Genomic DNA, 26,426 nt, shown 5'->3' on the forward strand with positions numbered 1-26,426 from the left:
CGCCGCCGCCGGCTCCGCCACCTCTCGCTCTCTCTCTCGCGAGAGCCAAAGCGGCGCGAGAGCCGGAAGCGCCGCCCCTCGCGGCGGGGGGCACTCGGAGCCATCGCGGGGGCGCGGGGCGAGAGCGGCGCGTCCCGGCCGCGGCTGCCGGGAGGTACCGGGGAGCGGAGCGGGGCGGGCGGCGGGACCTGCGGCCGCAGGGCTGCGCCTGGGGCTGGGCTTGAACGGGCGGCGGCGCGGACAGCGGCCCTCCCGCTTCCCGGCCGCGGTGAGCCGCGTCCGGCCGCCCCCAGGCTGTGAGGGGGGCCCTGAGGTGACCCCGGGCCGGGCTGCGGCGGTGCGCTCGTCCCTCCGGTAACTGGTGGCGCAGGGCCCGGCCGGGCTGAGACGCCTGGCAGCGGTTCGCCGGTGTTGTTGCCGGTGGCTCGCCCGAGCTGTAGCTGCCGGTGGTTCCAGCTGAAACAGCCCGCCGCAGTGTGTCCCGAGTTCCATGCGAGAGGGACAGAATCCCAGAATGGGCTGCGAGGGACCACAGTGGGTTACCTGGTCCAACCTGGGTCATCCCAGAGCATGTGGCACAGGACTGTGTCCAGGCGGTTCTGGAATATCTCCCTTGAGGCAGGCTCCAAAGCATCTCTGGGCAGTCTGTTCCCGTGCCCGGTCCCTGCACCGTTTTTGCTCATGTTCTTCCTCGTGTTCGGGGGAAACTTCCTGTGCGTCACTTTCTCCCCGTTGACTCTTGTCCTGTCGCTTGGCATCACGAAGATGAGCCTGGCTCCATCTTGGCACCCCCCTTTAGATATTCCTACCCATTGAAACTCGTGCCAATGAGTGTTCTCTCTAATGCGTTCTGTTATTGTGCTTAATCAATTGTCTTCATCATAGAATCACAGAGGGGTTTGGATTGGAGAGGACCTTCAAGATCATCTCATTCCACCCGCTCCCTGCTGTGGGCAGGGACACCTTCCACTAGAGCAGGGTGCTCAGAGCTCCATCCAGCCTGGCCCTGAACATTTCCAGGGATGGGGAAATATCCCAGATATCTGAGGGTTGCAGATGGGGATTCACTGCCTGTACATCTTGTGCCCAATGTGTCAAAGGTTATGCCAGGAAAAGGAAGATAGGAATAATGCATCTTTACATGAATAACTGGACTGTTGCTTGTGCATCTGCTCTTACATTGTGAACAGATGCTCTTGATTTCATTCAGCACGTTGACAGAAAGTGATAAAGCAAGAAAACTTGGTGTAAACTTTAAATGGGTTATTTGAAGGTGAAAATGGTAGTGTGACTGACTCCTACAGAGCATTTTTTCACGTAATTCTTCCTTCACTTAAAGCATTATTTATTTATCTCTTTAATGCAGCACTGATAAGATTGCACAGCTTGTGATCCTGCACTGTCATTTGAGTTCAGCATCAGCTGCCTTTTTTCTGGTCCCTGCAAGATGCCAGCAGCCCTTGCAGAGAACAGCCAGGTTATCTGTGAAGTATGGGCCAACAACCTGGAGGAAGAGATGAGGAAAATTCGAGAGATTGTTCTGAGTTACAGCTACATTGCCATGGTAAATGTTTTATACTTGACCTAATTGCCTTAGTCAAGGGATTTTTTGGGGTTGTGGACTAAGTTGATTCTTGAGTGAGAAATGATTTCTCCCTACCCCCAGTCAAACTGAACTAGAAGAGGTGAAAAAATAAAAAGCTGTTCGGTAGCTTTCCAGAATTTAATACAAACAGTGCTGAGTATGGGTTGATTGAAAGAAGGGGAAGAGGGAGACCAACTTAAAAACATGAATTTATTTAATATTTAGCTATTCATAGTGCATTCATTTGTGCAACAGGAAAATGAAACAAGTAACAACTGCGTTAAAATCCTTATTTTTCCACCAGTGCATTTGTCCTTTGAATGTTTCTCCATTTGATTATAGAAGATGCCATGGGACTGGAGGTCAAAAGGCCTGCAAGTCACTGCTAGCCAGCTGGGCTGTCTCCTTTCAAATGAGGGCAGATGTTGATTCTTAGGGAAGAAAAATATTCTGGCTGTAGATAAGACAATATGTTCAGAAAGCTTTATTTAGGAAGAGCATAATCTCCTCCAGGTGGGAGGAATCCCCTCCTGCTCTTACAAGTCAGTATCTGCTTGGCAGCACCCCAGTGTGTTAGATAAAGAACTGGTTTTAGCTGTGATACTGTAAGTTCTGCCAGCTTTGCTTAAGAGCACTGAACCTCAAGATATGAAAAGTCCTCATTGAAAGTGGCAAAAGACAGGTGCCTTTGCAGAGTGTGGGGGATTTTGGTGTCAAATTCAGCTGTGGAAGTGAATATGATTTTTTTGTTAACATTTGTCAATGGGAAATGAACTTTTTGCTTCTTTTCAGTCTCACTGAAAGTGTTCGTAGGGTTTGTGTGAGTGACTGTGCTGTAAGAGTAGACAGATAAACCTCTTGGGCAAGGGAGAGATTGTGTCAGGTGCACAGCACTGGCTTCATTGTGAAAGATTCTGTGTGTAGTCAGTAGCAGCTCAGTGACCCAATCTGAAGGTAGAAACAGTTTGGCAGTTCGGTGTTCAGCAGAGACAGCACACAGTCACTGGCTGAGTAAGAGGTTTTTCACCTGACAGATATTTTTTATCTAATAGATGGCTGCTGTTGTTGAGGTGTGTTTGACTGACAGTAGTTTTTGTTAATGTAGGCATTGACTGTTCCTCAGAAGCTGTGAAGGTTTTCACTGTCTGGGCTGTCCTAACAGAATGGTAATAGTGACTCCTAATGGAATCCATGTGAAACTCAGTTTTCCCTTCTGTGGCAGGACACGGAGTTCCCCGGAGTCGTCGTCAGGCCGATCGGCGAATTCCGCAGCTCCATAGATTATCAGTACCAGCTCCTTCGCTGTAACGTTGACCTGCTGAAAATCATCCAGCTGGGCCTGACTTTCACAAATGAGAAGGGGGAATATCCTTCTGGCATTAACACCTGGCAGTTCAACTTCAAATTCAACCTCACGTGAGTCTTTGGGCTTGGCATTAATTTCCTGTTCCTTCTGCTGGAGTGATGCTTTCCTTTGGCAAATACCGGTGTCCATGTGCTCATCACTGCTGGCTGCTTCTGAGCAATGAGGATTCAGATTCCAGTACAGACTGTGTGGGAACCTACTTTGGAGTGCCAGGAGTTAACAATGTATCTGGAAGTCAAAGCCATACTAAAATTCTATCCTTATTATCCTTTCTCTTAATAATTTTGTGTGTCTTTTTTTTCTGGAACAATGTTTGAAACTTCATATATATATATATCTCGATGTAAAACTCCGTCTCTTTCTGCTAAAAATAAATGGATGTGCTGGTCTCATCAAAAAGAAAAAGACCTCTTTACAGATCCATGCTTAAGTATAAGCTGGGATCTAAAAACATGTTGGTGTAATCATCACATCTGTTCAGGAGAATGAATCTTGTTAAATGGAGTGTGGCAGTTCTTGTCTCCTCCATACTGTAATATCCTGGGCTGCAGCTGAAACAAGTTTCATTATCCCTTCCCCTGTAATTATAAAGATAAACTCAGCATAATTACCACTCGAGCTGTCTGGAAATAAAGAAAGGGTTTATCTGGCAAAACCACATATGTAGAGGAAATCAATCTATTTTTATGAAACTGTCATTGGAAAGAATTACAAAACTTTGTAGTTACTCTGTGCAGATCATCCAGTTCTTGACCCCAAAAGTTGTACTTTTTACTCCACAAATTTGTGAGCCTCTTACAAGTATTGAAATCAGAGTGAAGTGGTTTTTGCTCTGTGATCACTTCATTTAAATGAGTTATCATATTGATAGATATTGGCCTTATGTGTTTTCTCTCCCTCAAATGACAAAAACCAGTAAAAAAGGTTCCTGCTCAGCTCTCCACCAAGCACATGATTCTTGTCCTTCTTGAGTCAAGGATGATGCAATTCTGTTTACTCCCAGAGATGGAAGTGGAAGTGCTGATAAGGTGGTACATGCTGTGGAGTGAAAAGGAAAAATGTAGACAGGAATGATGGCCAATGCTTTAGAGCTGCACATCTTCCTGTTTGGGAGAACCCCCCTTTCCTCTGGGCCTCATCTGTGGTGCTTCCTTTCACCTTGCAGAAGGGACATTGTTCAAAACAGTCAGTTTCAGTCCTGTGGAGGTGGAATCTTTGGAATTTGCACTAGCAACGGAAGTGTTAACTAGTTACGATCACAGAACAGTTTGTTATGGATGTAGGAGGCTGCAGTAGTAGTATTGAAACTGAGCCAGTTTGAATTTTCTAGAGAGACAAACTAGAACCCAGAGTATCCTACTGGTTAGTCCAATTCTTGACATAGTGTGGGGAGAATTTTTCCAAAATGAGCTTGTCTCGCAGCACCCTGAGTGCAAACTTGCCTTTTTTTTTTTTTTTTTTTCCTTCAGGGAAGACATGTACTCTCAGGATTCCATAGACCTCCTTGCCAGCTCTGGGCTGCAGTTCCAGAAGCATGAAGAAGAAGGGATTGATACCCTGCATTTTGCTGAGTTGCTGATGACGTCGGGGGTCGTCCTCAGTGACAGTGTGAAATGGCTGTCCTTCCACAGGTGGGTCCAGGGTGCTCACTGACCCTGTTAAATCTCTTCTTAATTCTCTGCATTTTTCCCTGGATATTGACAGATTTTAAGGAGAAAAATTAGCAGTCTTGCAGTTCTTAAAATAAGCTTCAAGATACGAAGGCCAAGTTGAAGGAGTAAGGGCACTTCATGGTCTGACTTCCTGACTGCTTGTGAATCCTTTTGCTGTTGCAGTCTCCTTCTCTTGAAGAAGCTACTAACAAGTTGAAATGTGATTCCTGCACTTAGTAAATGCATTGTAGAGGATTTTGTTTCTTCTTCCTTACCATGTTGGTGGTGCTCTGAACTTCTACTTGTGTGGTTAAGATACCTTTCTTGTAGCATTTCAGCCAACTTGATCAGGAAGCCTCTGGTTCAACATGGTATCACAAATGAAAGGACTTGCCACCACCTCCTTCTATTTCAACAGATATTTGCAGGGTGTCCTTTTCTGTATTGCCCTTAGCTACAGAAATACACAGAGGTGGGAATAAATGTGTATTCTTCCCAATGGCTTAGCTGTTCCACAAAAGGCTAGTGAGGGCACTTTGGGGAGCATCCCAAAGTCCTGTGTTGGCATAGAAAATCAGGATGACTTCTGGCTGAGATGTAGAGTTTTCTGAATGTCAGAAAATGTTAAGGCTTGAAAGGCACAGTAAGTAAAATTCTGTTGAAAAAGAAGGTACTTGTACCTTGGGTTATAGGTGCTGCCTGCTTACCTGGTTTCTCTGTGGTTTTGTTTTCAGTGGTTATGACTTTGGCTACATGGTGAAGTTGTTGACAGATTCCAGGTTACCAGAAGAGGAACATGAATTTTTCCATATCTTAAACCTTTTCTTCCCATCTATCTATGATGTGAAGTACTTAATGAAAAGCTGCAAAAACCTCAAGGTACTTTTATCTCCCCAGCAAGCAGATGATGGGTATCAGCACTGTGCATGTACAGGAATACAAGTGGAAGAACTGCTGCATATGTTGTTTTAAAATGGAATGTGTATAAAAGTCAGTAATAACACAGAAGCACCTGAGACACAGTTTGTGTCTAATGGATACTGCCCTCCCCAGTTTCAGACTTAGCAAGGTGTTTATTGTAAAGGGGACATTGCCACAGCCTACTGGTGTGTGTATCAGATGCTAATTATAATTCAGCATATTTATGTTTCCTGTGCAAGGGTATATCTTTTACATGAAATACTCCATGACTTGATTAACTGGTAAGAGGGTTGAAAGTAATTTATCTACTGAATCACAGCCTTGAGTAAAGGGGGAGGGAAAGGCCCAGCATGTGTAACCTATGAATGTACCCACAGTTATCTCAAGTATGCTACAGGAAAAGAAGGCACCTAAATTTGAGAAGAGTTATTTGTGCACTCTTGAACACCATTTCCCACTGTTTCACTCAGAGCTGGTGTGTACTGCTGGGATCTGCAGGGTTCATCATACCCTGTTTGCCCTCATGTTTTGGAGAAATGTGGCAATTTTGGCAAGAGATGAATCTTAGAAACTAAAACCTCTTTTGTTCTCTTTGCAGGGTGGCCTTCAGGAAGTGGCAGATCAACTGGATTTGCAGCGAATTGGACGACAACACCAGGCAGGATCAGACTCTCTTCTCACAGGAATGGCATTTTTCAGAATGAAAGAGGTACTGCAGTGTTCTTCCTTCTCCACTTTCTGTCCATAAATGTCAACATGTATAACGTGTTGTTTGTTTTGATTTGGGATTTTTGAAGCCATCACACTTCAAACTATCAGGAATAGGCACAGACTTGTTCTGTTTACTTGCCTTTTATGTGCTTATTTTAATTTGTACACTCCATCTTGGAGGTGACAGATTTCAAATGAGCTGTTAATTAACATTGGATGTTTTCTGATTTAGAGCCACAATTAAACTTTTCTCTTTTTTTTTTATCTGCAGTTATTTTTTGAGGATACAATTGATGATGCAAAGTATTGCGGACGACTGTATGGCCTTGGCACAGGAGTGGCTCAGAAACAAAATGAAGATGTGGACTCGGCCCAAGAGAAAATGAGCATTTTGGCCATTATCAACAACATGCAGCCGTGATGAGCGGTGCCCCTCAGCAGAACATGTTTACCATATTGGCAGCTGCTGTCCTCAACCATTTTCCCTAAACAGTGTCTCAAACAAAAAGCATCTCCAGTACACAGGCTGCACCAAGCCTTGCAGTTTTGCTGAAGAGCTGCATTTTCCTTTGAAACCCAGAAGAGTTGACTGAATTCCTAATGCCAGCATTTGTGGTTTGCTATATTTTTAATACCAAGGGCAAAGGACAGAATCTATTGTGTATACCTCTGGTTTTTTTCCTCTTTTTACTGTACAGAATCTGCAAGGAAGATTTACCTGTAGAATATTGGGTAGAGCTGAGGGTTGGGAAATGCAGTGAAAATGGACACAGACACGCACGCAAATTTACCATTTGTGTTTTATAAAGCTTGTTTTAAAACTTCTGCATGTTGTGAGGGTGACAACTTCACCTCAAGTGTTGCTTATTTTATCTCTGTCTGTGGAAATTGCTCCCTTTGATCACTGCAGAGGTTTGGGAACGGATGACATTAAAAATGATCCTTGCAGCTAAAAATACTCAGAGATTTGCTTTACCAGCAGAGGGAATGGAGATTAATGGAGCTGATTTGATCAGCACTCCTTAGTTTCTAATTCTCTGTGTTACTGCTTTGACCCATGCTAAGCCTCAGCTTTGTTCTTACGGGTATTAAGGAACTGTTCTGGAAATACATTCAGAGGCCCAAAAGTTCACCTTTGACAGGGATTGGACCAATACTATGACTTCAGTTTTCTTCATCTTAAATTTTATTCTTCTCATGCAACACAACTAGATCAGCATGGATAAATACTTGCTCCTCTTCTCCCCCCTGCTTCTACAGCCCCTAATTTTACAATATGCTTAACAGGTAAAACAGAGTTTCTGATTTTTTTTTTTCCCTGAGTTTCTGGGTTTTTTTGCATTACACCTAAAAAGTAGTTAAGAGGATGAAGAACTTGGGATTCTGACTTTGAAAAACATTCTATAGTATTTTTTAACAGCTCTGTAATGACATTTCTTAAAAGAACAAACCCTTTTGGACACGTCAAAAATTTTTAAGACTTCGTCTGGCATTTTGAACAAGCGTAATCCAATATTAAAGAGTTGAGGTTTAGAGCTGGTATTTGAAATGTTTGTAAAGACTAGTTTTTATTTTTTGTAAAATAAATTTTTTTAAACCAGGCTTTGTTTTGGATTTTCCATCAAGCACTAGACTTTTCACAGTTGAGGCTTTGGAATCTGAATTTGGGAGATACATGCCTGAAGATGCTCAAGTTTGTTTCCTTTACCATTTATGATGTGCTCCTGGGGTAGCTCTTAGTAAAATGTCTTTTGAGCTTATTGTACAGTAGCTGAGGCAAGCTGAGCTGAAGAGCTCTGGCAGAGTTGTATTCTCTCCCTGCTGGTCTCTCAGCACAGCTCACAGTCTGGTGCAGTATTCCTGCACTGCAGAGTGGCCACTTAAAGGGACAAACTTGTGTGTGAAGTTTTCTGCTCCATCTAAACTCCAGCGGTTGCTGCTGTAAGTGCAGGAAGGCAGTTTGGTTAAGCACTGTCTCCCCCGCCTGGTTTTCAGATGCTTTGTACAGAATTTAGCAAATGCAAATTGGTGGCAACACTTCACTGATTGAACACATCTACAGCAGGATCTTGTTTCAGTCTAACCCCTGGCTTTCACCTGCTGCTCTTGAAGTTGTTCTGAGGCTTTACTCAGCTTGAAGAAGGAAAATCTATCAAGATTGAGTTTGCATTTTGGCTGCAAGAATGTGGAACAGCTTTTGATATAAAAAATCCATCCTTTTAATTCTTAAGCATTATTCTTTACCATACTTGAAACTTTCTCAATTCATGATGCATACCTTCCCCCATCAACATTTTTTGCTACATTTAAAACCTTGCTTTAAAAATGACTAAGACAGATGCTGTGTTCACTAAGGCTTATGCATGCTTGTGCTTTTCACAGAAGTTACTTTTCCTAACAAAGCCTCTAAGTAAGCTGTAAGACTGGTCAAAATACTGCATGTTCAAGACTGCAAAATCCAGGACTGGTTTTGGCACTTGCTACAACAGCACCGTTCTGAAGAACTTATTTCTATAAATCAAATTAAATACCAATTCATGGTGGTAGAAGACTTTATTTAAAGGAGAGAAAATAAACTCACAATGCTTTTTAGAACAATACTGGCCTAAGGGTCAGTTTGCTTACAGAAACCATTGATTTTCCTGAGCTATTCTTCCTCCTCTGCTGAAAGACTACACAGCTGCTCAAAACTTTCTCTTGCATGTAAATAGCAAGAGCTTTCATTAGCATAGTGTCCAACAAATAAAAAACTATACAAAAATCAGTTTTAACAGTTCCCTCTACTGCTTTTTGGTTTTCTAACAGTCTCCTTAAATAAGTATGAGTGGATGAGCACAAGTGGATGTGCATGAACTTGACGTTTTGTATCAGTAACAGCCACAGCCATCAAAAGAAGCCTTCACTTGAAGAAAGAGCAGCCTTAGTGTTAAGTAGCTGGAGGCAGCTCAAGGGACACAGTTTGGTCTCCCAGTGTCATGTCAAGAAGCTCCTGCCAGCCTTTTTGTAAACACCAGCACCACCGTGTTTCCTAAGGAGAGCCAGAGCCTCTTCCTGCAGCCCAGGAGGACACTGGGATCCAAGGTGAAGGAGCACAAGGCAGCACTCCAGCACGTCAGGGAATGGGAAGACCTGCAAAAAAGGGATCATGAGGTGATGTCTACAGTTTATATTTCAGCTGTTCAATATAATCAGGCAGCTCTGTAAAGATACTGCTTTGTAGCATTCTCAGAACAGATGCATTTTCTATTCACATTTACCTAGGTTGGCCCCCTCTTGCCCAATCACCATGGTTACCTGTGTTTGAATGTGTGATGTGTACTTTCTACAGTTCCTAATCTATAAAGGCCATTTTATAGATTAAATCTTTGATTTCATTGTTCATAATTTTTTTTTCATACATAAGTAGCAAGGGATTACTTTTAAAATGCATGGGATGATCCATGCAGGATATCTCATTGAGTTCTCCCACACAGTAGCTTTAGCTATGCTTTCCAATTGCATGGGGAAAATGATACTTGAAAGAAAACCACCATCCTGCTGCTATGTGTCAGTTCTCTCTCAAAACTGCCACAGGATCACAAGGAACGCCACTGATCCTTTCTGTTTGAAAGGGATTCTGTGATAAGGCTGCCCTTAAAGAATGACTTTTTTCAGAACTGCAATGGCTCTTCTGAAAACTTACCTTTAAATTGTCTGGGAATTCAGCTAATTTCTGCTTCGCTTTCAGAAGCTGCTTTGTGAGCTCAGGGAGTGTAACCGGTTGCTTTGCTTCATCTTTGCTGTCAAGAGAAGAGCAGGTGTCATGAGTAACTCTTGTTAGGTGACTGTAGCCTCCCCCCTGGACAAGGAGCACAGAGAACTGGCTGAGTGTTTTATGCTCTAGCTCATTCTTGCCAAAGTCCCAAACCAATGTTCAACAAAGAAAACCCTTAGATCATGCTTAGCCTTTTCATTACCCTCCCTTTTTCAAGCTGCTCTGTTTATTTACTGTAACAACACCTCATGCATCACAGAACTATTCAGCTGCACTGAGCTTATGCATGTGGTGGTTCAGCCCAGGGGAAATGCAAGATTTCTGAGCTGTATATTCAAGAGTTCCTGGGTGATGGGCTGGAGATTAGAGGCAGTCTACGCAAAACAAGAAATTTCCTGCACAAACACACAAAAAAGCAACACTTTTCAACACGCTCATTCCTGTGCCGAGTCTTACCCATTCATCTGGTTGCTGTCAGAGCATGGTTTGTCTGATTCAGTCTCTGAACTCTGTTTCAGGTTGCTTCCCTGGGTGTTTCCATTTGTGTTTTCCTGGAGATTGTTCCTCTGCTGCTGATGCTGGCGGATCATTTCTGCTAAAGTCTCCTGGACCTCAGCTATGTCCCTCTGGGTGTTCTGCAAGGCAGCCATCTCTTCTGAAAGGAGCACTTGGCAACCCTTCAGTTTTGACTGTCTGTCTGCCACATCAACTGGATCAGTTCTTGAGTCACTCTGTGTCTCACTCTTAGGAACTTCAGTTGTACTGCAGAGGTTTTCACCCATCTCAGCTGCAGTTTGAACCGTTTCCTCAGGGGATGGGTCACCTGAAATACAGCTCTCCTCAAGAGCTGTCTGCTCACTGGGACATGGCACAGCACCCAACACAGCCTTCTGCAGGCCAAGGGAATCTTTGGGTGGGTTCCACCACAGGTCATAGAGCAGTCTGTAAGCCACAAAGCCCTCCAGACTCCTGCAGGCATCCATGCTCTGAGAATTTGTGCTGTCCAGTTTGTCTCTCAGGTCATCACAGCCTAATAATGAGAAAAGGATTACAAATAGTTCATGGAACTTTCCAAAGACAATGAGCAGATCTGGTAAATGAACCAGGAAACCCTGGAAACCCAAATTGGGGATTTACTCAGATGCTGGCAGAGCAGTGCACAAACTATGAAAGTAAAAACATCTTTGGCATCTTTGTGAACAAATACTCTGTTCTAGCTAAAATGTTCTTATCAGCTAAGCAAATTTCCTTGGTCTCAAGCTGTAAAACACATCACATAATCACAAGCCACAAACTAAATGCACTGCATAACCTAAAGAGAATGGAGGACAAGTTGGAGTATCTGTTGCTGTGAAATGAACACAGCATTCTAATGTCTCCCTCACAGAAGAGAATTCATTCTGTTTCCTACATCACTCATACCAAGTGACACAGCTGAGCTTCCTTCCATGGTCAGGAATTTTCATTGCCCAGTGGCCTTTGCACTAGCCAAATTCCACAAGTTTCCACAGCTGTGCCTATGTCTTGCTGCTTCCAAACATTATTTAGCCTAGGAACATTAATGGACACAGCTGTGCTGGCAGGAAAGAGCCCTGTCAGTGCCAGAAGAGACATAAGGAAAGACTCACCCTCAGGAAGGATGATACTGCAAATCTCCTGCATCAGAGTGAAATTCCCAGCATCAAAACTGCGGGTCACAGCCCCAAGAATACTTTTCACTGCCTCATCCCAAGTACCCAAGTGACAGCTCAGGGCTGCGAGGGCCAGGTCATGGGAGATATGGAAAAGCACCTAAAGGAAGCACCAGAGAGCACAGTTAATAGTTTTACAGTAAAGTGTGAGTTTATGACAACTGTGGAAGAGCCCAGAAGCACATGACTTGAACAAAAGCAATTTTAGTGACAATGCAATTTATACAGTCTCCTTCATGCAGGAGATAAAGCATTTCTACATCACTTGGAGCTGTAAAATCAGCCACTGTGCTTGCCTGTGTCTTAGTAAACAGATGAGAAGTGGGAGCAGTGACTCACAGTGGTCACAGAGAAGAGCTGCAGGAGAACCAGTCTATGGCAGACCTTGCAAACTAATTTGACAACAAGCAGCCCTAACAGTCCAATACAAACTCCTGAATCAGTGCTGAGACTACTCAGCTCTGTCCATCACATCTCAGTAACCTCAGAGCTGACCCCCAACACCCTATGTCAGTTTTTACCCTGCACAGAAACAAACTAGTGGCTACACAAAGCTGTCCCAGTAGCTGATCATCTCTCTCCCAGACTAAAATTCCATCCTGCAGCAGGGTGCATACATCAGGTCCCTGGGAATGGCTGCTGCAACACCACAGAGTGGCTGGGTTTACTGTCCATCCCCAAGTAAGGATTTGTGCCTGCACAGATCAAAATCCATTTACCTGCTTTGGGTGTGTGTTGCTGGTTGAAGGAGGATGCTCAATCCTGCGAAGCTGCTCCTGTGCACATGTGGCTTTTTCAGAGGTGTCCATGCCCAGCACATTCTGCCACACTTCTGTCACCATGTCAAAAAATGGGGCCTCTCTGTTCAGCTCCCAGCTGTGGTAACAGGGGGGCACGGGGCTCTTTCGCTCACTGGGATTCCTCTCACTGAGGCAGCTGCAGAGCAGTTCATTCAGGCAGAAAACCAGTCTTTGTCCCTTTAACAAGGAGGAAAAAAAAAAAAAGCACTGAGCTGTTGAAACAAGAAAAACAATCCCTTGCTGACCCCAGCAGGTAGAGTGACTTCAGAACATCATGCCTGGCAGCAGCTGCTTGGTGACAGAGCCTAAGGGAAGTCAGAAGGAAACCTCAGAGCAAGCCAAGGTAGCCACCTGCTTCTCAGTCCACAAAAAGATTTCAAATTCAAGCCTCCAGCAGATGGACTTCCAGTTGGCTCATTTGTTCCTTTAATGTAAACAGCAAATACTTCTTTCTTCTTATGATCAGGATTACAATTAAAAGAAGAATCCCACTTTTCTCTACAACCTCCCATATAACAACAAGCACAGAGTCTACACGCTTCCCCACCATGACCATTCCATAGGGCCATTCCAATCTACTCCTAGAAAAATACTGAGGCAAAATCAGCCCAAAAGACCACTAGTGGGCTATTAAAAAATGGGAAGTTTTGTCAATCTGGAGAGAGACAGCACTGAAGAAGGTGGAAAGGAAAGGACCAGACTCACAAATAAGGTTTTATGCTGCTGAAGGACTTCCTGAGCTCCCACCCAGTTCCTGGATAACAGCAGGTCTTGGGCACATCTCAAAGACAAAGTTGCTGACAACTCCTCCTCCCCAGATATCAGAGCAAGCTCAGCAGCAGTTTTAAGAGATGCCACATCCCCCTTTTTTGACAACACTTTGACTGCATCATAGGGTGAGGAAGCTCCCAAATAACTGAAAAAGATAAAAGCAAAACAAGTTGATTGGTACTAAAATAGAGCTTTTAAATTTTACTGCAACACAGTAGCACAAATACACAAATTAAGATGAGCCTGGATTTTCCACAGGTTCTCAGAGCTCTCTCCACTTTTTCTTATCAAAGTTTACTACAGACATATGGTGAACAATCTGATGCAAAGCCACAAAGGGGAAGCCACAAAGCCTTAAAGTCAGGACTGAAATCTCTGGTGATCTGCATGCCACACATGGCTTGGATGAGCAATAAAATGAAACAGATTCAGGAGACAAAGGTTATATGCAGCTGTTTGTCCCTGATGGGGGACCAACCCCTACTGGGTTTCATTCAAATCCTTTCACAAGTGTGATACCCACAAAAATGCCAGAACAAAAATCAGCATCAAGCAGAGGACACTACTCCAGACAAAATATTTCAAGAGGTATTGGTAATTTTGGTAGTCACAAAGTTAAAACACTTCAGGTGGAACAGGACAACCAAATGACCAGGATATTAGCTGAGGCTTCAAGAAACTCAAGATGAACTGCTGCACTGAATGTTTTCAGTGGAAAAGTTGGAAATCTCACATAGTCTTTTTGTAGACAACCTAATCTTAGACTTGCTAAACTAGCTTTCAAAAACTTCCAGTAATGTCTGTGGAACGAGATGGCTCTACTGTAACATGGCACTTGGACTTTCTGCTCTGAACTGCTCTCTGGAGCTTCTCTTCCCACCTACATTAGAGGAAATGTAGTGAGATCAGGCTCAGAAAGCACCTCAGACAACCAACGACCAGGCCAGTTAACAGATTTCAACTGATACAAACCAAGAACCTTCTTTGTTTGAGGCATGGAACCAATTCTGTCTTTTCCCCAGCAGCACTCACCATTTGGCAGCCATGGAATAATGACCATCTTTCTCCAGCAGAGCTGCCCAGCTGCTGTACAGGTCCTTCAGAACTGGATCTTCTGGTCGCAGCCTGGCCTTAGCCATTACAATTGCTTCCCTAATGCACATAAGGGAAAGCAGACAGAAAAGTTAATCTGTGTGCAGAGTGAACCAAAATGCTCAATCTACCCCACAACAAAACCAAGATAAAGTGCTAAACATAAATATACAGCAACCTGTAAAAATTGTTCACTTTCAGGAGCTCGATAGCCTCATAGACTTTATGGATGGACAGGAGGTGGGAGGCAGCCTTCACATATTGCTCCTGAAAACACAGCTGCTTGGCAAAGGCTTCCACTGTCCAAACCCAGGCCTGGTAGCCAACTGCAAAAGAAAACACAACACTATTGGAGGCAGTTTTGTAACTGGAATAATTCCTGTGTGATACTGGTTTCTTCAACATGTATCTCTGTGCCCCAGGTTAGTTTCTATTTCTTAACCATCCTAACACAAATCAGTGAAGCAGGGCAAAACTAAGGCTTGAACACGACTACAGGACTTCACTGCCAGTAAAGTAACTTAGAAGTATATTTAAACCAGCAGCAAGCTGTAAGGACTGCTAATCATACCACAAAGGACTGATTCCTGAGTTTTTGTCCAGAATCACCAGAATGAGGGGACCCTTGGCAGCCAATCCCAGTTCATGTGGTGCAAGAGCAAACATACCCATGGGTGACATGGCTACCAGCTGGTCTGTGAGCTCCCCTCTCTCAGCAGCTGCCTGGAGGACACCCTTCATGTCTCCTTTCCACAGCATGAGCTGCTGGAAGAGCTCTGCATGCCCATTCTCCAAGTGCTGCTTTCCTGTTGGAAGCAAACACAATTCCCATCAGCAGGAGTGCAACAGCATCATCTGTCACAGGAAAATAGCTTGGCAAAAGGGAAATCATTCAAGCTTAAGATAAGGCAGGTTTGCATCTGAAAGGTGTAAAAACCATCTGGGAAAAAGATGTATATTCTTCTCACAGACAGCTGCATTCTTAATCCTAGACTGAAATCCACAATAAAGAAAACTCAAGCATTTTTCCCAATTTGTTTTCTACTTGAATATAACAGTTACAGTGGACATATTCTTTTTGCCATTTACCTTCCATATCAATCATCTTGTGCAGAGAATCCCTGTCTGTGAACAGCCCTAGGTGGATGCAATCCTTGAGGTCAGGGGACACATCTTCATTATTATCTAAACCAGATAAGAAGAATGAATATTTAGGATTTAACGCAAAACTGGGAACTGGAATGTGCCAAGTCACTGTACCACTCAAGTACTGGCAAATACTTCTGTCTTCTACTTTCTTTCCTGTACAGCAGATTTAATAATTTGCTGGTCAACACTCAGATCTAAGTTTGATATCACACCAAGTCACACTCTTTGATAAAAGTGAGGATTTAAAAAAATGTGCTGTGGTTGAAGTCAAGTCCCTGGACACTTGATTTTGATTACCTGACTCTAAGTATTTTAAATTTTATACTGATACCTTTAGTTTTCAGGCATGCAGCCAGCCTCAAACAGTCCTGATGCAATTCTTCTTTTGATCTGTGATCCATTAATGTGCTGAAGGGCAGAATAGAACGAGGCTTCCTCTTCTTCAGAGAGGCATCAGGAGCTGAAAAATCAGACACATTTTAGTCACTGCTGCTGCAGTTACAGCAGAACCCCTCAAATTATTTCAGAAGCTCCCTTTTCCTTCTCTGGCATTAATTTGGTGTTACATTAGGAAGGGAAGCTGCAGTCAAACAAGTCTAGAATGGGGAACTCTGCCTTGATACAGGACTGTTAAAAATCCCTGAAACATACTAACTTGGTTTCTCTTTAGGTGGATCCTTTTTCACAGGCACAGCTTTCTGGGTCACAAAAGGCTTTGGCAAGCTGAATGAAGAATAATCACATGCAGATGAAGATGTATCCCTGGACACTGCGATTTAAAAAAAGGAAAAGCAATGAATGGAAACGCACACAGAATAATTCACATTCTGTTACATTAATTTTGAAATAGACAGAAAACAAGCTTTGCTTTGCCATAGAACTTAACAGCTTTTTAGGGATAGGAAATATCAAGAAAACAAAGAACTGTCAGAAGGCTAAATGAGATGTCAAGAGACACCAATGAGGATCCATCAGTATTTTAAGATTTATCAATGCTGATCCAAAATGACCTTGTTTCAAGCCAAACACAGTAACTCTGACCATGAGACCAGAATCTTGTTATCTAAAGAAAGTTAGTCCCAAACTAGTTTAGAAAATTATAAAAGGCATTCTAGAGCCTTTTTGCTTCAAGTGGACAATTTCAATAAAACCAAACAATGAGAAAATCTGCATGAAAATTAAACTTGGTGATGCTCTGAGGGCTGAAGAGTCTGGGAAACATTGAACTAACATGATCTGATTATTACCAGTCACAGAGACTTTATCAGCCAACTCTGCCTCCTGAGCTTCTTTTTCTCCTTCGTGGTCTGACACTCCATTTTCCTCCAGCAGCATTTCCTTCATGCTGTCATCTCCATTCATGGCATCATTTGCATCCTGCTTGCCTGGGCTCTTGCCTACAGGCTTTTTCTTCTTCTTGGCTTTGACTTTTGGCTGTATACTTCTTTTCTTCTCTAATTCTATACTCTTTTTGCCTGTAAAAGGTGCAAGTTTTAGTGTATTAACTGCCCATATCTCAGGATCAACATTTAGTTTCCAAATAAGCACACTCAATTTAAACCTAGACACAGTTTATTCCTGAAGAGGAAGAGGCAGGTTTGGAATTCAAGTGGACATCATTTCAACGTGGCAACTCCCCATTTCCCAGCTCCAACATCACCTTCAGGGAAGATCTTCTGTTAGAACACACTCACCCTGAGGAGGCCGTGTGTGCTCCTGCTTGGAGATGTGCCACTTGTGAACAGAGAAATCATCTGCTCCTGTATAAACACAATCTGGCTCCACTGGTGACCACTGGACACTCAGCAGGCGGCCCTGGTGCCCTCGGTAGTTGCAGAGTGGCTCTTCCTTCATCACATCCCACACCTTGGCAAGAAAGAAATGCAATCACTCAAAGTCACTTCTGCACCTAATACTCTTCATTTTCTCATGATTGCACAGGTAGGAACTTCTCTTTTGGGATTTTGCAGGGGTATTTAAAACACCAACATGCAAATGGAGAAAATGCAGGGCTTCCTTTGTTTGCACTGATACAGCTGCACAACATCTTTCTTTTCTAAGGATGCAAAAATGCTAATATGAAAACCTTAATGACTGGACTTACAAATCAATTCACAAATCACAATAATCTGCATATCAGGTATCCAGAACGAGCAGATGGTTAGCAAGGGTAAAATTGAAGTGCTTCAACGGTTTATCTCACAAAACCAAGTTTTGCTCTTTGATCAGCTGTGGAATGGATGATCTGAAATACAATTCTGAGGTGCTTTGGACAATACCTCTGCAGTGCCATCATAGCAAGCAGACACCAATCTTCCCTCGTGGTGGGGGCTCCAAGAAAGACTTGTGATTTTAGCTGTGTGCCCAGCCAGAGTTCGAAAAGGCTCTGTTATTGTCAAAGGATTTTCTGAAGAGTTCTCTGCAAGAAAAAAGAAACATTAAGGACAGCCAGAAAGATAAAACAGAAAAAAAAAAAAAAAAAAAAAAAGCCAAGATTTGGAATATAATCTGCAAACTGTTACCTACAACACTCTTCAGATTATGCACATAAATGGTGGCATTGATGGAGCCTGAAGCTATCAAGTAACTCAGCTCTGGCTGGGTCCCGTGCTCATGGTGCCAACGAATGGCATTGATCAATTTGTGATGCTGCTGGATAGTGCAGAGCAACTTCAAGTTTGGTGCCTGAAATATTTCAATTGAGCTGAAATGTAAGAACAACAGTGTAAGAATTTCAGTAGTTGGTGAAAATGGGAACATTTTTGTTTTCTTGCACGAGCAGAATTGAAGCATGTGAATTATAATAACTGAGTTTGTGCCTTCTGGATTCAACTCAAACCCTGGTTTCACTGATCAGCAAAAGTGCATTTCTACCATGAGTGGATCCTTGAAACAGAATTTAATGGGATAATGAGGATCCTCCATGCCAAGAGCAGCTACAACAAATAACAGCAGGGAATTCTATATTATCATATGTATGACTGAATCATATTGTATGATTCAAATACATCAGCAGTGAAAGAACAGAGACAAACCAGGAAACAAAAAGTACTTTTGCTCCACCACAGTGACTGCAGTCAAGATCAGCACAGACACCACCTTAACCCACAAGTGGGACATACCCATCCTCATTGCCAAGAGCCAGGAGTTTGCCATCTGGTTTCCAGCTGACCTCTGTACGTGCAGGCAGCTTGTGCTGCAGAAAGAAGACAGTTATTGCCAAAAACTCTTAAATCTCTCTCACATTTAACAGAGCAAGGCTGGCAACTGGACAGAGCTGCAATTAGTCTGCAAAATGAAGAGTCATAAAAGTGTCCATTGCTTTTGTGACATAATCCTGAGCAATTAAGACTGAAATAACTGATGCAAGAACCAATGATTTGTTCAGTTCTGAGAAATATTTTGAAGTTTTGTCTGGATTCCAATAGGGCATTGATGTTTCATATCCTTACACTCCTTGGAAAGCACCAGACATTGCAAGCAAATTCTTTCACACTTCAAAGGAAACCAAAGTTTACATTTAATTATCCCTATTCATTTGAATTCAGACAAAAGCAACTTAAAATTTACAACTCAGATGCCTCAATATGATCATTTCAATGCCTCTGACATTACTCTCTTAACCCCCAGAGAGTCTTAACTCAAGGAAGAAGCCAAAACCCAGCTGACAAAAATCAATACCCTTGGACTGACTTCAGCTGACTTGAAAGAACTGAAGATCCAACCCACTTCACTTATTTTGTACTTTCAACTAAGAAATGACTGATCACACTTGAGAAGGTACTCAGTGATCACCAACCACTCTGCACTGGCTGCAGTATCAATGGAAACAACCTCCTGCAAAATCATGATTGTTTTTAATGAAAAATTTGTTTTAAGAAGTTCATGGTCGAAGCAAGGGAATTAAAGGAATTGAGGTAAATAACTCATGCATGCCTACCACATGACCTAAGCCAGGATATATTCAGGATATCATTTCAAGTGCTTTGAATCTGGAAATCTCTTACTATTTGAAACAGTCACACACAGTTTTAAACACAAACTCTATCTTCCATTTACCTTTCCCAAGTAAATCACAGTGTAGAAAATTAAGCAACTGATGCCAGAAAAAAATGTGCCATGTTGACACAGGAGAAAAAAAAAAAAAAACCAACCACCTTCTCTTCAGACACAAATATATAAACTCTTTACACAGTTGGAGTCAGTGTTGCTGAAGTTCACCTGTGGACACTGAGGGGTTCAAGTTTTTTGTTACAGATACATCAAAAAGGCAAAATCAGAAACTTACAACTACAAGGCCATGGAAACTCTGGCGTGGTTACTATGAATCTATAAAACCCCTCAAATTCATACTCACTTTGATTGAATTGGTGTCTCTGATGACTTTGTTGATGTCATTTGCTTCTCCATTAAGCTTCCAGGGATTGTGCTGAAAAACAATTCCTTCTCCAGCACAACTATATAAAGTTACAGAGGGCTGTTCATTTTCTTCTCCTATCCAACAGAGAAAAAGAGCTAATTACACTCTGTTCTTCATCACTCTTCACAGAACTAATCTCTCCCAATATAAATCAAAGCATTAATTCAAAAAGCAATATACATCCTTCAATTGCCTGTGGTCCAGCAGCAGGAAATTCTCACAGTACAACCCTCTAAAAGGAGCTCTCATTCCTACCAACAGATCCCTCATAACACAAAAACAATAAAATCCCTTTAAATTTTGGTCCTTAAAAGAAAAAATCCCAGGTTATGTAAGAAGGGCTAAAGTTCAAATGGCAGAAATTCTGCAACCAGGATTTGATTTGATGCAATTGCTGCAGGAAGCCTGTGAAGTTCCTGGCCTGTAACACCCTGAAGCAATCCCAGAGGTGTGGGGCACTACTCAAACCTATTTGCTAAAGGTACCAGAATTCAAAAACCACAAGAGTATGTGCCCTTGCAAAACTCTTAGCAGCTCCTCCAGCAGAACACATTCTTAGCTGCTCCAAAGGACTGCCACCAAGCAAATGGGGCTCCTTCTCCTAAGAAGGGAGGGAACAGCAGCTTCCTGGCATCTGTGTGCTCTGCATGGACATTCTGCTTTGTCACAAGGTGCTGGAAGACTCACCAGAAATCAGAGGAGGAGTTGGAGGACCCCAGGCTAATGTGTACACTGTCTTCTTGTGGTAAGTGCTGGAAATCTGAGGTGGCTTGTTCTTAGCACTGGGCAGGGAGATAAGGAAGCAGGGGCAGTCAGATTTCAGCAAATGGAAATGAAAAATAGATAAAATCAAAGCAACATACTTGGGACAACAGGTGCTCTAACATTCTAAAGCCATGGCTCAGCCAAGCTTTCTCTAACATCTCCTGTAGGACAGTACTAAAATTGTAACATAATTGTCCTGGTGACCTTCCCCTCCCTGCTGCTCCTCTTTCCCAGAAAATGTAAAGTCTTCCTGAACTGATGTCCTCCCACAGGTGGTCTCTGGTCACGCCATTTTAAGTTTACCTTAAAGCCAGTTCACCTTAGGAGATTACAGACATGATGGAAATTAAAAAATGCACTGAAAATACAACTGTTTGACTAATTTGAATTTAATCTAACTCATCTAACAGCAAAGATATCCCTTAGGAAAGACCACACCACCCCAGAGTGGTAACACACCAGCAGGATCTGACACTAATGAATGCAAAAGCTACTTTTTCACCTGCTGGACAAGGTGTCAAATATGCCAACTTTTCCATCATCTGTTCCAAAAGCCAAGGAGCCTTCCTTAGTTGGATGCCAGGATAACTGCAGGAAAAATATAAAGAGACACAAGATGACCTAAGTTACAAACACTTTATTGCTAAATAATAAACAAAAGGAAAATGCTGAAACTGACGAGCAAGGACTTTATACCACCCTCCCAACCACAGCCACTTGATTTGATCACTCTGCTCTGAGTATCAAAGGCTTTCTCCCTTCCAGTTATGATGGGATAAGATGCAAGGGACTAAAATCATTAAAATGCTATTTGATACTTACATTACAAAACAAAAATAGCTGCTAGCTATTTCACCAAGCAGTAGCTTTTGACCAACCAGTGGTTAAACCCCAACTGAAGACACCTATTTTGGTTGCATTGGCTTTTTGTACCTGTCAAACTTCCTAGCAGAGCAAGGGCAACCATGGGTGAAGCAAGGAAGAATCATGAAGGAGTACAAAAGTGAAAAAGTAACATAACAGGACTTCAGCTTATTTCCACTAGATGTAAATGCAAGCTTCTAGGATTGTAAATAGGTGTAAAAACTTGTTGCCAGATTCTAAAATGTATTGTATACAGAAAGAACTGAGTATACAATGAACAACGTGGCTTAATCTCATTTTAGTTGGGACAAACCTTCAGAGTGAGAGAAAAACATACTTGAAAAAAAAGAGATGAGGGGGCAAAAAAAAAGTAATCCAAAGCACACTTACTGCTGTAACCTTGGACTTTATGCTTTGCCAGAAGGTTTTAACATCATAAATGTTGTTGATGGACAAGGTATTCCACACTCGGATCATGCTGTCCCCAACCCCGACGGCGAGGCAGCCTGTGTCCACGGGGGAGAAGGCAAGGCTGTAGACAAACCCTCCAAGGGAGGGCATGGTCCAGCTGCAGTCCAGAGTTGACAGATCCCAGCATTTCACCTGAAGAATATTTGAGGAACAAGGAATAGTTAAATACAGAGCGATTGACAAGACAAGAAAAAACAAAGCAGAAGTGAAATGAAGAATCAAAGGGTCAAATGCAAAGCTTGGCAGGATGTGACTTGCACCCAGAGGATTCCATGTCACAGGGTGGCAGTAGCTGCAAGACTGGAATGGACATAATGAATATATTTAACTAAATTTCTCTTCCAATTTCAAAACAGGAAACACTCTGCTGCCTGTAAAAGACCAAAGATTGAAAAAAAGACCCCCAAAAAAATAGATGCATTAATTTGTACAATCAAATTAATTTAAGAAGGAAAACCAGGCCTTTTAAAAGTGAAATATAGAGGAAAAGAAGTGGAAAACTCCTTTCATTAAATGCTTACTATTCAAGTCCAGAATGTCATAAGCATTCACCCCACCGTGGTAAGAGATTGAGTTTATAAACTAACAGAAACATACCCAACCTGTGCTCAGAACAAATGGCAAGAAGTGATGTTATAAAGTGCTAAAAATAAACCCACTTCTAGAGAAAAGCTGTGGCCCTAAAAGGGTTAGTCTCACTCAGTCAAACTGCATTGTAGAGGCATTCCTATGCTAATTTTTAAATGGTTCTTACATCTCTGTCCATTGAAATGGAAAAAAGGAGCTCTCTGTCTTGGTGCTTCACAGAACTGAGATTGAACACAATTCTGGAGTGGTTTTGTCCTTCTGAAGATCCCAGAAGAGTCCACTTGCGTTTGCCAGGCTGGGTCAAATTCCAAAGGAGCAGTTCTCCTCTGCAAAATTGAAATTTATTTAACTTTTTCACTTCAGAAAAACACCACAGGCCCTATATAAACTATATGACAAATTTACTGCAAGTATACAGGAGTAATAGATTCTGCAGACACCTGTGAAAAGCTACACACCCAAACTCCACCTGAAAACTGCCATTTTTTCTCAGTAGATGGGCAAAACCACAATTAGTGCTATTAGCAGCCAATACTCAGATTGTTAAGACAAATTATGTGACAAATAGTGATTTTCTCCATGGCTGAACTCTAACTCTTGGCCTGTTTTCTCCTGTAACACTGGAAAGGAAGGAAGAAGGGGGTGTCTTTTCTACTCAGCTCTTCCTTCAGTAGGAACAAATGACTCTGCAGCTGCTGCTGGGTGCCCCACTTACCCAAAGCCACTGGACACGAGGTCTGAGGGGTGGCCAGCAGGCCAGTGGACAGTCAGCCAGATGCGCTCCTTGACCGCCGGGTCCACGGCTCCACCTCTCCTCTTGGTGGGAGGCAGCTTCAGAGTCATCACACCTGCAGGAGCAGGAGGCATCACTGCACCTCACACATCCAAATTCTCAAACAGAGGAGTCCTGGGAATCTGCAGCTTTAATTGCATTCCCCATGCTTTCAGCACACACAAAGGTTGAACTGAGTTTTCCAAAATAATCAGCTTTGGGCAGGCACTTGACATGGAAAAATTTCAGCCTAAACTCTCTGAGTTCAACAACATTATAAAGCAAGGAAAAGAAAAGCAAGGTCTTATCATGGGAATATGGGAAGCAGCCAGATGTGCTCCCAATCCCACCTGTGACACAGGCATGTGACAGCTGACATCATTATTATCTATCTCACCACTGGTTATCAAGTAATTTCCATGATAATACATTAACCTCATAAAATATTGGTATTTTGGGCCAAAGTCTTCCATGCTTAGTATTTGGCCAAAGGCAATTTGCAGTTCAGGAGCTACTCCACACCTTGTTAGTGTTTATCTCTTACTTACTCCTGCCTCTGGTACAGCTCCATATTCGTATGGTTTGATCCTTGCTTCCAGAGGCCAGGTAACAACCTTTCCTTGTGGCTGTGTCCTGTGTCAGCTCCCCATTTGGAACCTTGCCTTCTTCTGAAGGAGCTCCTAAATAGCATTGAAATCATGTTATTATGCTTTAAAAATCAAAAGTTCATAAAAATGAGCTGAAAATTATGTTGATTTGTATCAGAGCATATTTTATTGAACTTATCAGTTTCTTAGCTAATTACCAACCTTCTGTAAAAAATTCAGTCCTCCAGAAGGACACTTACATGAACTAGAAATTACTCCACAAGTTGTTAATCATGTTCACATACCCTGGAGCTCATCCTGCCAAGCAGGTAACCTCTCTTCCCCAGGCACAGGGCACCAGGCCAGACAATGGATTTCATCCTCGTGGCCCCTCAGCCGGTGCACAACTTCTCTCTTCCTGCTGATATCAATTATCACCACCATGCCATCCTTGTAGCTGAAAGCAGAGATTTAATGTAATGAGGGGATTCTTGGATGCTTGTGGAATAATATCAAGGTGATTTACAGGCTCTTTCCAGGGTCACTATCACCCTATTACGGAGAAGCCAGGCTGGACCATTACATTTTTAAAGATTTCTTTGCCTTTGCAGGTTTATCAAATCTAAATGTTATTTCTAATTTGTTTTACTCCAAAACTAAAAGAACAACCACCAAGACCTCTTAAAATTTACTTTTCAATCATGCACCAAAACCTCACAATTAAATTCTTGCAGAAGAAGAGTGAAAAACAAAACGTAAGGAAAACAAAACATTAAGTAATGAGCATTTACCCAATGGCCACCAGGTTTTCATGATGAGGAGAACAGGTGAGGCAGAAAACTGTCCTGGGCTCTGGGAAGAACTGCTGGCTGTCACTTCTGTTGTGCCAGTAACAAACAATGACACCTTTCTCATCACCAGACACAATCAGATCTTTCACAAGAGGGGACCAGTGCAGTGCTGAGATGGCGTTCTGAAGAAAGAGCATTGGGAAGGTTTAAAGCTGTTTTACTGTCACCTAACACAGAGAAACAGGCAGGACATCATCTGTGAGCAGTGCCCAGCAGCACTGTGCTTCCTCCACGAGTGCCTCCTTCACTCAGGCTTTAGAGGATGGGTGTAGCTGCTGATGGGCACTCCTGAGCCACAGGAACTCTTTAAATACACATTTAGTCTGTCCTGTGGCCACAGCAATTTACTGAGATCATTTTAGGCGAGCTGGGACCATGTACAAATCACCAACAGGACAGGACTGCTGAGGAACGTGCCTCGAGCTGTTTATTTTCCAGCATCACTCTCATTACATGGCTATGACAATGGGAAGTTGCCAGCAGCTCACATCCCCGGCAGCACACAAAGAATTTAATGCTACAACTTCCTTTCAAAGCTTTTTGACCAATCACACAAAGCAAAAGCATATTGACAGTAGTTCTGTCCAACTATAAGCACACGTACCTTTGGTTAAAACAGTGCTTGCTTATTTCCAATACAATACCTGCTTGTAAGCCTTAAGATACAATGCACAGAGCTCCATTATTAAGCTTAAAGCTTCCTAATATCTCGCTAAACATACTTTTCTATAACTTAGGGAGTTACTGTAGCCAAGCATTAATACACTGACCATTGTTCTATTTGTCCTTACTTTCTACTTATCTTATAATTTTTTTCTCCTGACAAATCCTATGTCTGCTGCTTAGCTCTAATCGCAGTTCTGCTACCTCTGATGCCTGCCTTTTGCAACTTGTCCAAAACCTTCCAATTTTCAGAATGCCCACAGGGTTAAGCGGCAGCGAGCCCAAAGCACGCAGCAGCTAATGACGGGGATGAGCAGCGCTGCAGGCTACGAACAAAGAGCCGGCCGGGAGCGTGGAACAGGTCCAGCCGCACCTCTCTGAAGTTCACTTTGGGGCAAAGCAGCCTGGCCGTGCTCTGAGTGCGAGCCCTGCAGCAGCGCGGCCGCCCCGCGACTCCCGCGTCCCCACCTGGTGCAGGCTGTATTCCAGCACCGCCGACAGTGTCCCGCTGTCCCAGATTTTGACGCTTCCGTCATCCGAGCTGCTGGCGCAGAGGCTGCTCTGCCCGGGGCAGTGGCAAAAGGCGAAGCCGGAGATCCTGTCCGTGTGCCCGATGAGCTCCCCTGCCAGCAAGGGGAAGGAGGAATGGTCACGGGGCACCCGGGGCCTGCCGAAGCCTCCCGCAGCCCGCCTGCCCACCCTGGGCTCCCGGCGGCGGGGAGGCCCCGCAGGCCCTGCACAGTGCGGGGGCCAGGGGAGGCTCTGACGGTACCGTAAAACGCGGGCGCGGCGCCGGCGACATCCAGCAGGCAGACGCGGTGCCTCGCCGCGAAGCCGAAGAGGCGGCCGTCGCTGCTAGCATCGCTGCAGCGGCTGCTGTACCAGTTGGGGGAGGCGGGCAGCGCCCGCACCCCCATCCCTGTCCCTGTCCCTGTCCCCGTTCCCGCCGCCAT

At 43.4% G+C, this 26,426-nt stretch overlaps 2 protein-coding genes across 3 annotated transcripts; one reads left to right on the top strand and one right to left on the bottom strand.

Moving 5' to 3' along the window:
* The first annotated feature begins 42 nt into the window (after positions 1 to 42).
* Positions 43 to 7,836, top strand: CNOT8 (CCR4-NOT transcription complex subunit 8). The gene is made up of 7 exons (XM_053956199.1): positions 43 to 154; positions 1,367 to 1,564; positions 2,808 to 3,001; positions 4,421 to 4,582; positions 5,338 to 5,482; positions 6,123 to 6,233; positions 6,507 to 7,836. Exons 2-7 carry the CDS (start codon positions 1,448 to 1,450, stop codon positions 6,654 to 6,656), a joined length of 879 nt encoding a protein of 292 aa, XP_053812174.1. The 5' UTR covers positions 43 to 154; positions 1,367 to 1,447; the 3' UTR covers positions 6,657 to 7,836.
* Positions 7,837 to 8,769: 933 nt separating this feature from the next.
* GEMIN5 (gem nuclear organelle associated protein 5) lies at positions 8,770 to 26,399 on the bottom strand. 2 transcript variants are annotated; one of them, XM_053956191.1, is made up of 28 exons: positions 26,246 to 26,399; positions 25,942 to 26,096; positions 24,751 to 24,932; positions 24,265 to 24,416; positions 23,921 to 24,049; positions 23,316 to 23,448; positions 22,767 to 22,926; positions 21,932 to 22,144; positions 21,180 to 21,265; positions 20,600 to 20,694; positions 19,850 to 19,986; positions 18,615 to 18,688; positions 18,015 to 18,196; positions 17,772 to 17,911; positions 17,187 to 17,358; positions 16,740 to 16,967; positions 16,148 to 16,261; positions 15,824 to 15,952; positions 15,433 to 15,528; positions 15,012 to 15,149; positions 14,522 to 14,669; positions 14,284 to 14,403; positions 13,186 to 13,396; positions 12,400 to 12,657; positions 11,618 to 11,780; positions 10,446 to 11,019; positions 9,918 to 10,014; positions 8,770 to 9,364 (listed from the first exon to the last, which is right to left on the bottom strand). In XM_053956191.1, the coding sequence occupies exons 1-28, from the start codon at positions 26,388 to 26,390 to the stop codon at positions 9,209 to 9,211; spliced, it is 4,587 nt and encodes a 1,528-aa protein (XP_053812166.1). In that variant the 5' UTR covers positions 26,391 to 26,399; the 3' UTR covers positions 8,770 to 9,208. The 2 variants fall into 2 exon arrangements, with proteins under 2 accessions (XP_053812166.1, XP_053812165.1); XM_053956190.1 differs by having other exon boundaries at positions 23,921 to 24,052.
* Positions 26,400 to 26,426: the final 27 nt, after the last annotated feature.

This window comes from Vidua chalybeata, chromosome 15, assembly GCF_026979565.1.
Source record: "Vidua chalybeata isolate OUT-0048 chromosome 15, bVidCha1 merged haplotype, whole genome shotgun sequence".
Taxonomy (NCBI): Eukaryota; Metazoa; Chordata; class Aves; order Passeriformes; family Viduidae; genus Vidua; species Vidua chalybeata.